This window comes from Mustelus asterias, chromosome 1 (genome assembly GCF_964213995.1).
Source record: "Mustelus asterias chromosome 1, sMusAst1.hap1.1, whole genome shotgun sequence".
In the NCBI taxonomy this organism is placed as follows: Eukaryota; Metazoa; Chordata; class Chondrichthyes; order Carcharhiniformes; family Triakidae; genus Mustelus; species Mustelus asterias.
The window spans coordinates 78,789,479-78,801,777 of NC_135801.1; the positions used below are offsets into that span (position 1 = coordinate 78,789,479).

Genomic DNA, 12,299 nt, shown 5'->3' on the forward strand with positions numbered 1-12,299 from the left:
GTAAACCTTTTAAAACTGAGGTGAGGAGAAATTTCTTCACCCAGAGAGAGTGGTGAATGTGTGGAATTCACTACCACAGAATGTAGTCGAGGCCAAAATGTTGTCTGATTTCAAGAAGCAATTATTTGATTTATTATTGTCACATGTATTAACCTACAGTGAAATGTATTGTTTCTTGCGCGCTATACAGACAAAGCATACCATTCATAGAGAAGGAAATGAGAGAGTGCAGAATGTAGTGTTACAGTCAGATAGGGCTCACGGGATATGAGGAGGGAAAGGGAATAAATCAGGATTTTGAATATGATCAGCCCTGATCATAATGAATGGCAGAGCAGGTTTGATGGGCCAAATGGCCTACTCCTGCTTCTAGTTTCCATAGCAAATAAAATTTATAGGTATGGAAGTGTCTCTATGTTTTATCCCTATCTATTTTTACACTTTTTGCTGAATTGAGCTCACACACCATGACAGGATATTGGATCAGGCTCACAATATAAATATAAAGCATGTCTGCACCTCCTCCACCTTCCCCCCATCCCCCATGCAAGAGGGTGCCTGCTTCCCTTTAAGGTAAGAAAGTCAAAATATTTTGGAATGTGTTAGCTGGTTTCAGAAGCATCCAGCACTCTAGAGATTGTTCTGGCTCTGTCATAAAACACGACAGCCAGAAAGTAACATCTGGATAAAGTCATGTTGCAATTTTGAAACATCCCAGTGTATTTTTGTTTCTTGTGGTTTTGCTGGGGTAAATTGGAAAACGTGCTCCTTTACAAGGAAAGGGGAACAATGCCATTTAGTATACAATGCATTAAATTTAGATACTGGATACAGCTGAACCCTATTAAATTCAGGGAGTCTAATTGTTAAGTAAATTGAAGCTCAGATCAATGAGCATTTATCTGTTTGTTTAAGAAACAAATCTCACTAAACATGTTTGTTATTAAGTGTTATGTACAGTCATATAGGCTCAATGTCAGACAATCAACTGATTTCTTCCCAGTTGTGCAATTTCTTTAGGGAGTTTTTTCAACCTGTACTTGAATCATAATGAATCAAACTAATGATGAACATGGATTAGAAAAGGGAAGCTAAGGTGTGGCGAGTCCAAAAATGGACATCTCGTTCGCACTTGCAATTAATTTTTTTTAAATAAATCAATCATTTAAAAATAAAAACAAGTGAGTTAACAATCAATCAATCTTCAACACTCCTTCAGGCTACAAGTCAGAATGTAGGATGAAATAACTAGATTTTCCTATTTTATAATGGATAGTTACATGTATTTACAGATATGGAGTATTACAGAGAAATTGCTGCCACCCCAGGTAACATTAGGTAAAACTGTGTGTTCTGCTTAACAAGAAGACTGTGTGGCTTGATTACCATGGAGACGAGAGGCTCAGATTGAGACTGGGGTTGAGCAAGGTGCAAAAAGTTTGCACCAGAAAACAAAGGCAGACGCAACTGGGCTGACTGGCACAGACTGGCGGGCCCGAGTTTAACCGCCTCACCTGCCACGGGAATCGGAGTGGGCAAGGGGCGGAGCAGGGAAGGTCTGTCGACCTCGGGCAGACTTTATGGTTTTGGGATGAGCAAGGCCATAAAATTCCGTCCTCTTCTCAGTTTTTTGGACAGAGATAAAAAAAGAGAGTGACATCACTGCAGGAGCTCCACAGGGGAGTGTCCGAGGCTCAACCATCTTCAGCTGCTTCATCAATAAATTGCCTTCCAATATAAGGTCAGAAGTGGGAATGGTTGCACTAGTGCTCAGAACCATTTGCAACTCCTCGGATAACAAAGCAGTCTGTACCAGCATACAGCAAGACTGGATAATATTCATTCTTAGGCTGAATGAGGAACAGGCAGGAAAGTGGAGTTTAAGGCGAAGATCAACAATGATTATGTTGAATGAACAGGCTCAACAAGCCGTATGGTCCATTCCTGCTCTATCTCTTAGGTTCTTATGTAAGCTATTAAGTGTCAAGTAATGCATGCTACACAAGTTCCACATAATGGCCAAATCTAAGAAAGAATCTAGCCACCTCTGCTTTACTTTGAATGACAATACCATCACTGAATCTCCCAACAGCTGCATCTTGGGGTTACTACTGACCAGAACCCGAGTGGGCCAACCACATAAATATTGTGACATGAGCTGGTCAGAGGCTGGGACTTCAGCAGTAAGTAACTCACCTCCTGGCTCACCAAAGCCTTTCCACCATCTACAAGGCACAAGTCAGGATTGTGATGGAATACTCTCGCGATTTAACAACACCTCAAGAAGCTCAAAATCACCTCGGACAAGACAGCCTGTTTAACTGATAGCTCATTAACGGCAGTGCACTGTGGCAACAGTGTGCATCATCTACAAGATGCATTGCAGCACATTGTTAAGGTGCTTCCAAACACCCAAACTCTCTCACCAAGAAGAGCAAGGGCAGCAGATGCATGTGAACATCACCATCTGCAAGTTCCCATCCTGACTTGGAAATACATCATTGTTCCTTCACTATCACTGGGTCAAAATCCTGGAACTCTCTTCCCAACATGGGCTGCAGTAGTTAAAGAAGGCGGTACACCTCCAGCCTGGTCTGGTCAGTGACATCCACATCTCATGATGAATAATAATGATGAAAGAAATAGAATCATCACCAATAGCTGCCATCTGAAAAAACTGTTGAACTCAATGTTGAGTCTAGAAGACTGAAAAGTGCCCAATCGAAAGACAGAGGTACTGTTTTTTGAGCTTTCATTGAGCTCCTTTGAACATTATAGGGATGAAAGATAAAAAGGTCAGACTGCGAGTGGGTGGGAGAATTAAAATGCCAGGATCCTGCAGTACTGCTCATATGGATATGCTGTTTTACAATGTCAGAAGCATGTCCTGTTAAAGTGATGCAGTCTCCTCATTTTTAAGCAGACACCGAGTCCAAAATAATGTCAAATAGCAGATTCTTGGTCAGATAGTGTGTATTCCAGGACAATTTCTTTGTTTAATATTTTTCTCAAGTATGACTGGGTATTCATGTGATAGGATGTGAGACAGGGCAACGCAACAGGAAAGGAAATGCACACTAGACTAGGAGTAAGATTGAACTTTGGTAAGAGTAAATAATGAAGAGAAGTGTTTGAGTTTTAACAGGCACACGCTCTCTAACAACAATGTGGTTACATCTGCACTACATGGACTGCAATATTTCAAGAAGGTGAAACCCTCCAGATGGTCTGGTCGGTCACATCGACACTCGCCAATCTGCACCTTGACCAAATTTTAATTTTAGCCCCATCATTTTTACATCTGCAAAGCAATTAAATACTATAGATAATGAGATGGATGCAATCTTTACATTGTTTAATCTGATACTCTCGCCAATTCAAATTAAGCTAATAGAAAAGCTTCTCGGCCTTCTGTCTGTGTGGAGTTTGCACATTCTCCTCGTGTCTGCGTGGGTTTCCTCCGGGTGCTCCGGTTTCCTCCCACAGTCCAAAGATGTGCGGGTTAGGTTGATTGGCCAGGTTAAAAAAAATTGCCCCTTAGAGTCCTGGGATGTGTAGGTTAGAGGGATTAGCGGGTAAAATATGTGGGGGTAGGGCCTGGGTGGGATTGTGGTCGGTGCAGACTCGATGGGCCGAATGGCCTCCTTCTGCACTGTAGGGTTTCTATGATTTCTATGATCAAGTGTAGTATCGACATGCTGTGCTTGGTTGGAGTCATTAGGTTACATTTTAGCTTCATCTGAAGCAATTTTTAAAAGCGGCATCTCGGCCTTTTGGCTAAGATGCAAATGAGATCAAGCCTTGGAGGAGGAGCTATGCCTACTCCAATCAGCTTGGATCATGTAGATCAAGCCCAAGACAGGAGGTGAGAGCCCTGTCTTGTCAGCTTGGATCGGGAATGTCTCAACTTGTTGAGACTCTGGATTGGACTTGATTTGATTTAATTGGAATAAAAACAAAAAGAAAGCCCATTCCACCTCAACATTGGTGAGATTCCACACAACTGGTCACTGAAACAAAGGGTTAAGAATTCTGATGAAAATTCATCAATCTGAAACATTAGGGATGATTTTAATTGTGTAATTGAATGGGTTTTGACCAAGTTAAAATCTCATCTGCTGACTGTTTCTCTCTCTACACTTGTTGTGTATTTCCAATATTGTCTGCTTTAATTTCAGATTTGCAGCAGTATTTTGATTTTCAGTGTTTTCAATGACCTTCTTTCCATCATAAGGTCAGAGGTAGGAATGCTTGTTGATGATTGCACAATGTTCAGCACCATTCACAACTCCTCAGATACTGAAGCAATTCATGTCCAAATGCAACAAGATCTGGGCAATATTCAGACTTGGGGAGACAGGTGGCAAAAAACATCTGATGCACACAAATGCCAGGCAATGACAATCTACAAGAGGAGAGAATCTAACCTTGACATTCAATGACATTATCATCATTGAATCCTCCACTAACAAAATCCTGGTGATTAGCATTGACCAGAAACTGAACTGGACTAGGTATATAAATACAAAGGCTACAAGAGTAGGTCAGAGGAATCCCATAGTAAGTATCTCAACTCCTGACACTCCAAAGCCTGTCCACCATTTACAAGGCACAAGTCAAGGGGTGTGATTAAATAATTTCCACTTGCCCGGATGGGTGCAGCTCCAACAGTACTCAAGAAACTTGACACTATCCAGGACAAAGCAGCCCACCTGATCGGCATTTCTTCCACAAACATTCACTCCCTCCACCACCAACGTACAGATGCAGTAGTGTGTACCTCCTATAAGATGCACTGCAGGAACTGATCAACGGTCCTTAGACAGCACCTTCCAAACCCACATGTATTACAATCTTGAAGGCCAGGGACATATGGGAACACCACCACCAAGTTCCCCTCCAAGCGACTCACCATACTGACTTGGAAACATATTACCTGCCGTTCCTTCACTATGACTGGGTCAAAATCCTGAAACCTGTTCCTCATTGACACTGTGGGTCTACCTATGCCACATGGACTGCAACAGTTCAAGAAGGCAGCTCACCACCACCTTCTAAAGGGCATTTGGGGATGGGCAATGAATGCAAAGCCCACAAACCCTGAATATTTTTATTAAAGTTAAGGATTCTCTTGAAGAATTCACAGAAACATTAACTGATATTTTCTCTCGATGCAGAAAGACATGCCACGCAGTTCAAGCATTTTATGCTATAATTAAAACAAAAATTAAAGTTACCTCCAAATTCTCAGCAGAGAACTATCGTTAATTAGGGCAGTGACACACCTGTTTAATAACACACAATCAGCAGCAACAGAATGGTAAAGGTGGAGCAAAAACAGAAAATGCTGGAAAATCTCAGCAGGTCTGACAGCATCTGTGGAGAGAGAATAGAGCCAATGTTTTGCGTCTGGATGACCCTTCACCAGAGCTGGCAGCTCAGCTGAGAAAATCTCTGCTGAGATTTTCCAGCATTTTCTGTTTTTGTTTCAGATTCCAGCATCCAGCGTTTTGTTTTTATCTTAGAGGTGAAGGTGGAGATTGTAATGTGACATTTGTGCACACATCTTTTCCTATTATCTGCTGTAGATGGTTGGTGATCTCAACAGTCCATCCAGTTTCATGAAGCACAGGGCAAAATCTTGGGAAGTATTGATTTCATATTTGGCTTTATGAAGATTTAAGCTTTGTGTGTGAGGAATTCTATACACAGAAAGAGGGCTATTATGCAATGTAGAGCATGTCACATTATTTTCATGCTTTAAAGCCTACAAACCTGCTGTGTGACTTAAACAAATCTGTAATTAGTATTTTGTTAGCAGCTCAGTTGCATAAAATTGGTACAAGTGGCTTTTACACCTGTGCCAATAATACATTCGATTTTAGTTTTTTTTTAAAAAACAGATACACACAAGCAGTAAATCGTATTGATTTAAGTATCATTCTAACTCTGAACTGTATTGTAACACTGTGAAAGTAAATGATATGGCTAAGCTGAACTCTGGGCACACTTTAAAAATAAACTTTAAGGGCAATATTGTATTTCATGCATAAATTGTTGATTTCTGTTTGAATTTCCTGAATAAATGAATAAAATTCTTTACTTACACAAGCTGTGGCAGTGATGGTGATTGAACTAGAGATGAATGATTTCCCATTATTCAAGCTCACCGCTACATCCATTGTTCTAAATCAGAAATATAATAATACATGTAATCAATAGAAGTTAAATTTTTCTGGCATTTTCTTAATCTAGCAAAGTACATACCGAATAAACTAGTGCCGGTTTAGATCACAATAGCACATTTCGGAATGAATACATATTGTTCACTGTTTCTGAATGTTTAGGTCACAGAATTTAATTGTTAATAGGATCTCATCCCTTAATTGGTCACCAATGCTTGCATATACCCATCTCCGCTATTACAGAGATCACACAGTAAAGTTTAATCTCTGCAAGATGTACTTTCAGAAGTTTGTCAATTGTTTAGATTGCAAAATTGACTGCAGTTCTTTTGTTTCTCATAATCATAGATGTACAAGAGAGTGTGAGTATGAGTGTACAACTTGCCCATTCTCACTGCAGTGGAGATGGGCTGCACACAGATTTTGTCCTCTCTTCTCATTTATTGAATTGTAGCATTGGGGTGAATAGGGCCCTCGCTGCTCAGTGCATGCTAATAATACATAGTGCAGCCTGTCTTTTCTTCCTAAAAGGGAATACCGCAGACTGCTGTTGTTGTAATTCTAAATCAGGGAAATAGAACTCTCAGGACAAAGAGTTTCAGTTTCAGTGAATTTAGGTAGCATGGTTGCAGGCAGGAGATACATTTATTTTGTTTATTTGTCTTACAAGTAGACTTACATTAACTCTGCAATGAAGTTACTGTGAAAATTCCTTAGTCGTCACACTCCGGCGCCTGTTCAGGTACACTGAGGGAGAATTTAGCATAGCCAATGCACCTAACCAGCACTTTTTCTGGACTGAGAGAGGAAACCGGAGCACTTGGAGGAAACCCACGTAGACACGGGGAGAATGTGCAGACTCCACAGTGATCCAAGCTGGGAATCCAACCCGGGTCCGTGGCACTGTGAGGCAGCAGTGCTAACCACTGTGCCACCCACCATGGGAGTGATGATGACTTGCATTTGCCCATGGAAGGATTTCTATTCAAAAGGCTCCTGACAGGGGTCAGAATGGCTCCTTTGAAGATTGAATTCTCAGGCTTAAGCAACGGAGGAAGAGGATAGCCTCTTAAACCAAACAGATGTGGCTGCAAGTGGCTGAACCAGTGAACAGCAGGAAGGTGGTCCCTCCCACCCTAATTCAATACCCTAAGAGGTTTAAAGAGCTTGAGGACTTGAGGTGAATACCGCTTTCAGGTGCTCACTTCCCACCATTCTCCAGCTCAGCACTCTTCCCACCAACACACATTACAGTCCACTCATTTCTTTCTCTCCAAGGCCCTTCCTTACATCCCTATTAGAACAGCCGACACTCACTCACTCTCATCTTACTGACATCATACAACCCTCTACAGATGTTGCCCTTTCATCCTCTGCATTGCTTCTAATCCTGCTGAAGCCACAGGACTAGTAATGTGTAGTAATAGGAAAAAGAATATAAGTACTTGGATATTTAAAACATAGAGTCTTCACAGAGTATCTAAGTATCTCCCCTTGGTATTCAATGACATTAATATTGCTGACTCCCCCCTACCATCATCTTGTGGTTACCATTTACCAAATACTGAACTGGACAAGCCACGTAAATACAATGGCTACAAGAGCAGGTTGGAGGCTGGGATTCTGTGGTGAGTAACTCACCTCCTGCCACCCCACCAGCCTGTCCACCATCTACAAGACACAAGTCAGCAGTGTGATGGAATACTCGCCACTTGCTTGGCTGAATACAGCTCCAGGAACACTCGAGCACCATCCAGAACAAAGCAGCTTGCTTGATTGGCACCCATTCACCAGTGTAAACATTCATTCCCTCCACCACTGATACACAGTGGCAACAATGTGCATCACCAACGCATCGAGCCTCCTTTAACAGCACCTTCCAAACCTCTACCATCAAGGAGGACAAGGGCAGCAAATGCATGGGAACACCACCATATGCAAGTTCCCCTCCAACGCCACTCTGACTTGAAACTATATTATTTCTCCTTCAATTATGCCCATTAAAAGCCTCATCTTGCTGCAGATGCTATTCACTGACTGGTGGGTGGGGACTCACCATGCAGGGAACACGAAAAGCAAACCTTGGCATGTTTGCTTGCAGTCTCCTGGAAGGAGGAGGACTGAGAAGCAGGTGGTCTCTTGGTAGCCAGCACCCGCCCATGTTGCCAAACCCCAACCCTCCGACCCTCCCCATGATCTCCACCCCAATACTATTTACTCACCAAGTCGATTTGATTTATTGTCACTTGCAATAGTATACAGTGAAAAGTATTGTTTCTTGCGTATACAAAGCATACTGTACATAGAGAAGGAAGGGAGAGAGTGCAGAATGTGGAGTTACGGTCATAGCTAGGGTGTAGAGAAAGATCAACTTAATGTGAGGTAGGTCCATTCAAAAGTCTGACGGTAGCAGGGAAGAAGCTGTTCTTGAGTCAGTTGGTATATGTCCTCAGACTTTTTTATCTTTTTCCTGACGGAAGAAGGTGGAAGAGAGAATGTCAGGGGTGCGTGGAGTCCTTGATTATACTGGCTGCTTTTCCGAGGCAGTGGGAAGTGTAGACCGAGTAGACAAAGTGTAGGTCCTGTGCCTTGGTGGGTGTAGTATTGGCGCAACAACCACCTCCCTGGTGGCACTGCCAAGCAATGAAGAGCTGCTGGTGTCTGATTGGCTGGTAGCTCTAGACAGGCAGGACTTGTGCACCCTCCTGAGGGTCCTGGAGCCCAGAAAAGGCCCACCGCTGCCCAGTGAAGTGCCTAATTTGAACTTAATTCACCAGGTCTTCTGGAAAAAAGGTGATAGAGAGGCTCTCACTTGCTTTCCAGCAGACAGACAAGACCCTCCATTAAATAACACCCTATTTGTGTGCCTAACCTCAACTGGATTGAACTGAATGTGGTTCTCTGTGTAACAAGTTTCTAAAAGTTGTCCTTTTTTTAAATAAAGAAGACAGCACTAAAAGGCCTAAATCTGCAATGAGAACTTGAGTTATCTCAAGTGATTGAACGCACAAACCTACATCATAAACATAAATTCATCCTTCAGATTATGGCCTGGAATATTAAGAGATCATGTTATTTAAAACAAAAACCCACAGGAAATTGTATTTTTAAATGATTTTCCACTTTGCATTGAATGTGGACACCTAACACTAATACTTCAGATACCAGACAGACCAGATGCATGATTGTTTCCTGTATTCCATCATCAGCATGTTTGGGCCTTAACTCAGAAGTGTACTCCTATCTAAATTTAGCCCACTTGCTATTAATTTAATAATCATTTTGTTTTGAAATCACTTCCTCCGGAAAATACATTCAAATACACTTGAAATTCAGAAAAACGTTAGGTCATCTTTTAACCCTGTAAAAATGGATGGGTTTTGGATAAGTTATAATTTAACCCTTTCTCTGAAGTAATTACATAAATGCAGAGTTTATGAATTACAAATTAAGTTAGTAACATGGCTACCTTTCTGAATTAAAAGCCTTTTTAAATCAAACTGATTTTCGATTCGTTATTGTGATAAATATTCTCAATATGGTATTTGTATAAGAACATAATTTCTGAGCAAAACAAAAACTAAGGGCAGGTTATTTTGGGTGGTGAGGTATATCAGGATATTTTGCTCCTGCCAGCAGGTTCAATACCAGCTTTGGGTAGTGGGAGGATGGAATTTGGCACGAGGCCCAAAAATCGGTTTTATGCTGATGTGAATTTCCAGAGGGATCTTCCATTGGTTCCCACCATGGCGGATCAGAAAACCCACTTGTGGACGGTGTGAAACTGATTTGTATCCTGTTAATGGGATGCAGCCGAAAGCTTCTCTGCAATACCAGTCAAAAACACGCTGGTCCAGAACACGTCTGGAACACCGTGGTGTGCAGATGTTGGGACTTACTTGAAGAATGCGTGCAGCCTCCTGAGTTTGGAATAGAGGTCACATGCAACCCTAGACCCTGAGACATCAGTGTGGGTTGTGGGGTGGGGGGGGAAGAGAGAGAGAGAAGGAAGCATCTATTAAGTGGATGCTCCAGATTCAGTGTCATTGAAGAGGTCCATCTTCTTTCTTCTACAATTGGCCAGTGAAGTTGAGTATCTTTTAAATATAGCACCCAGACATAGCAGCAGGATACAAGCAGCCAAACCCTAACCCCAATGCCCCCCCGCCCCCCGCCATCCCCCACACAACCACAGAATATGGTGCTAAAGCTCCAGATACATAATTAAGTGGATTGTGATCAGAAGGTATGGCCTGGTTTCCTGTCAGCCTCTGTGGCAGGATAAAACTCCCCATCCTTGCCCCCGCCACTGAACTCAGTCCCATATGGGAGAATTCTGCCCAAAGCGTCAATTGCAGAAGTGAAAGTTGATGCTGTCGATCTGTACAGCTGTCTGGAAATGTTCCAGAGCTTGCTTTACTTCAAGTGAGTTAATGTTCCAGATGGAGGCCATCATTCATTTGCCCAGAACTTTGTTCCTTTGTGGATGCAAATAGATACACTTGTCATCTGCAAAGGAAGCAGTTTCAGATAATGGCCCTGTGGTACATTGTCCTCCCAAGATCATCATGACTGAAGCTCAATGAATTCTTAATAGTTTGAAAAATGTGGCACAATGGCTGAACAGACACACACTGTCTCAAACTATGTTGTGATCTAAATTTGATTGCTGAATCAGTGCAGGTTTCCACTTGAACTTTTAGTCAGGAACTCAGGGATTCATCCCAAGTGGTGTGCTAGGTAAGAGGGAAAAAGTAGTTGGAGCAAAGGAAATACCCAGTTGTTTTGGACACGGGATATTTCATCCCTAACGGGATGGCCAGTTTGTCATTATGAATGGATTCCATTTGGAAGCTTGCGCTCATAAAACCTAGGCACTGACAAGATTGCTCAAAATGAATCTTCATAAAATATGTTTGATACAAATACAGTACCCACCATGTACAGCATTCATATTTAAAATGGGAAGTCACTTAAATCAGACAAAGCTATCACCGCTGATCAGTTACATGAATGTCAATATCAAAGTTACCAGTCTTAGCATCAAAGTTGCTCTATTTTAGGCTTATATGGCTGCACCTCCAGGTGCTTTTAATACAAGACAAACATAAGTAAATAAAGAACACCTTGCTGATATTGCATTATCTTTTGGGTATTTAGGGCCTCCTAATCTATGATTAGAATATATTAAAATACCACAGAATCATACAACATGGGACCATTTGGCCCACCATATCTGTGCTGGCTCTTTGACACTCCCTTGCTCTTTCCCTGCCCTGCAAATTGGTTAATTTTAAGTAAATATCCTTTTGAAACTTTAGTGAATCTGGTTCCACCAGCCTTTCAGGCAGTGCATTCCAGATCATCAAAAACTTGATGCATTCAAAAAAAATTAAGCGCCCCATGATTCTTTTACCAATTATCCTAAATCTGTCTCTTCTGGCTTGTTGACCATCCGGTCAGTAGGATAATACTACCATCCTTATTCAATCAAGACCCTTTATGGTTTTGAATATCTCCATTAAATCTCCACTTCCCTTGCTTGAAGCAGAATAATCCCTTATCTGCCATTCTGATTCCTCCTCAAATATTTATTATTCCTGGAAATGTTTTAACATGAATCTAACTATCCTCCCTCAATACCCAAATGGTTAAAAACTGTATGTACTTGGTTCAATCCTCCTATGAAAAGCAATAGTGTGGTCACATATTTTTCCAACAGAGGAGAATGAAAAGTGTCACATAGTGGAGCAAAAGATTAAACAAGACATATCTATTGATTCTATCTTTGGAACTCTAAGTCTCAAGAGCCAATATACACAGAATGAATTGCCCAGGCAACATCAGCGAAATGATTTTTTCCATTATGCTGTCAAAATGTCAAAGCTAATATCTTACACTTAAAACTGTACATCAATATTAGAGAGAGATCATCTAAGTAAGAGAGCACTATTTTATACGGGAAATGTAATCTGTCTTCTTCCAATCTCAAATTAATACTGCGGTAAGACTACTTAAAGATAAGACAGTTGAGGATAAATGGACATTTCAAAAATATTACAACATTTGTACCGGCTCAGTTATGTACCCAAGTACAACTGGGAAATGTGCATA

At 41.4% G+C, this 12,299-nt stretch overlaps 1 protein-coding gene across 1 annotated transcript in view; it reads right to left on the reverse strand.

Annotated features, from left to right (window-relative positions):
* antxr2a (ANTXR cell adhesion molecule 2a) overlaps positions 1 to 12,299 on the reverse strand; it is a 219,650-nt gene that overhangs the window by 129,465 nt on the left and 77,886 nt on the right. Inside the window, exon 11 of the mRNA XM_078213868.1 lies at positions 6,108 to 6,186. Coding sequence (XP_078069994.1) covers positions 6,108 to 6,186 — 79 coding nt within the window. The remainder of the gene's footprint in view (positions 1 to 6,107; positions 6,187 to 12,299) is intronic.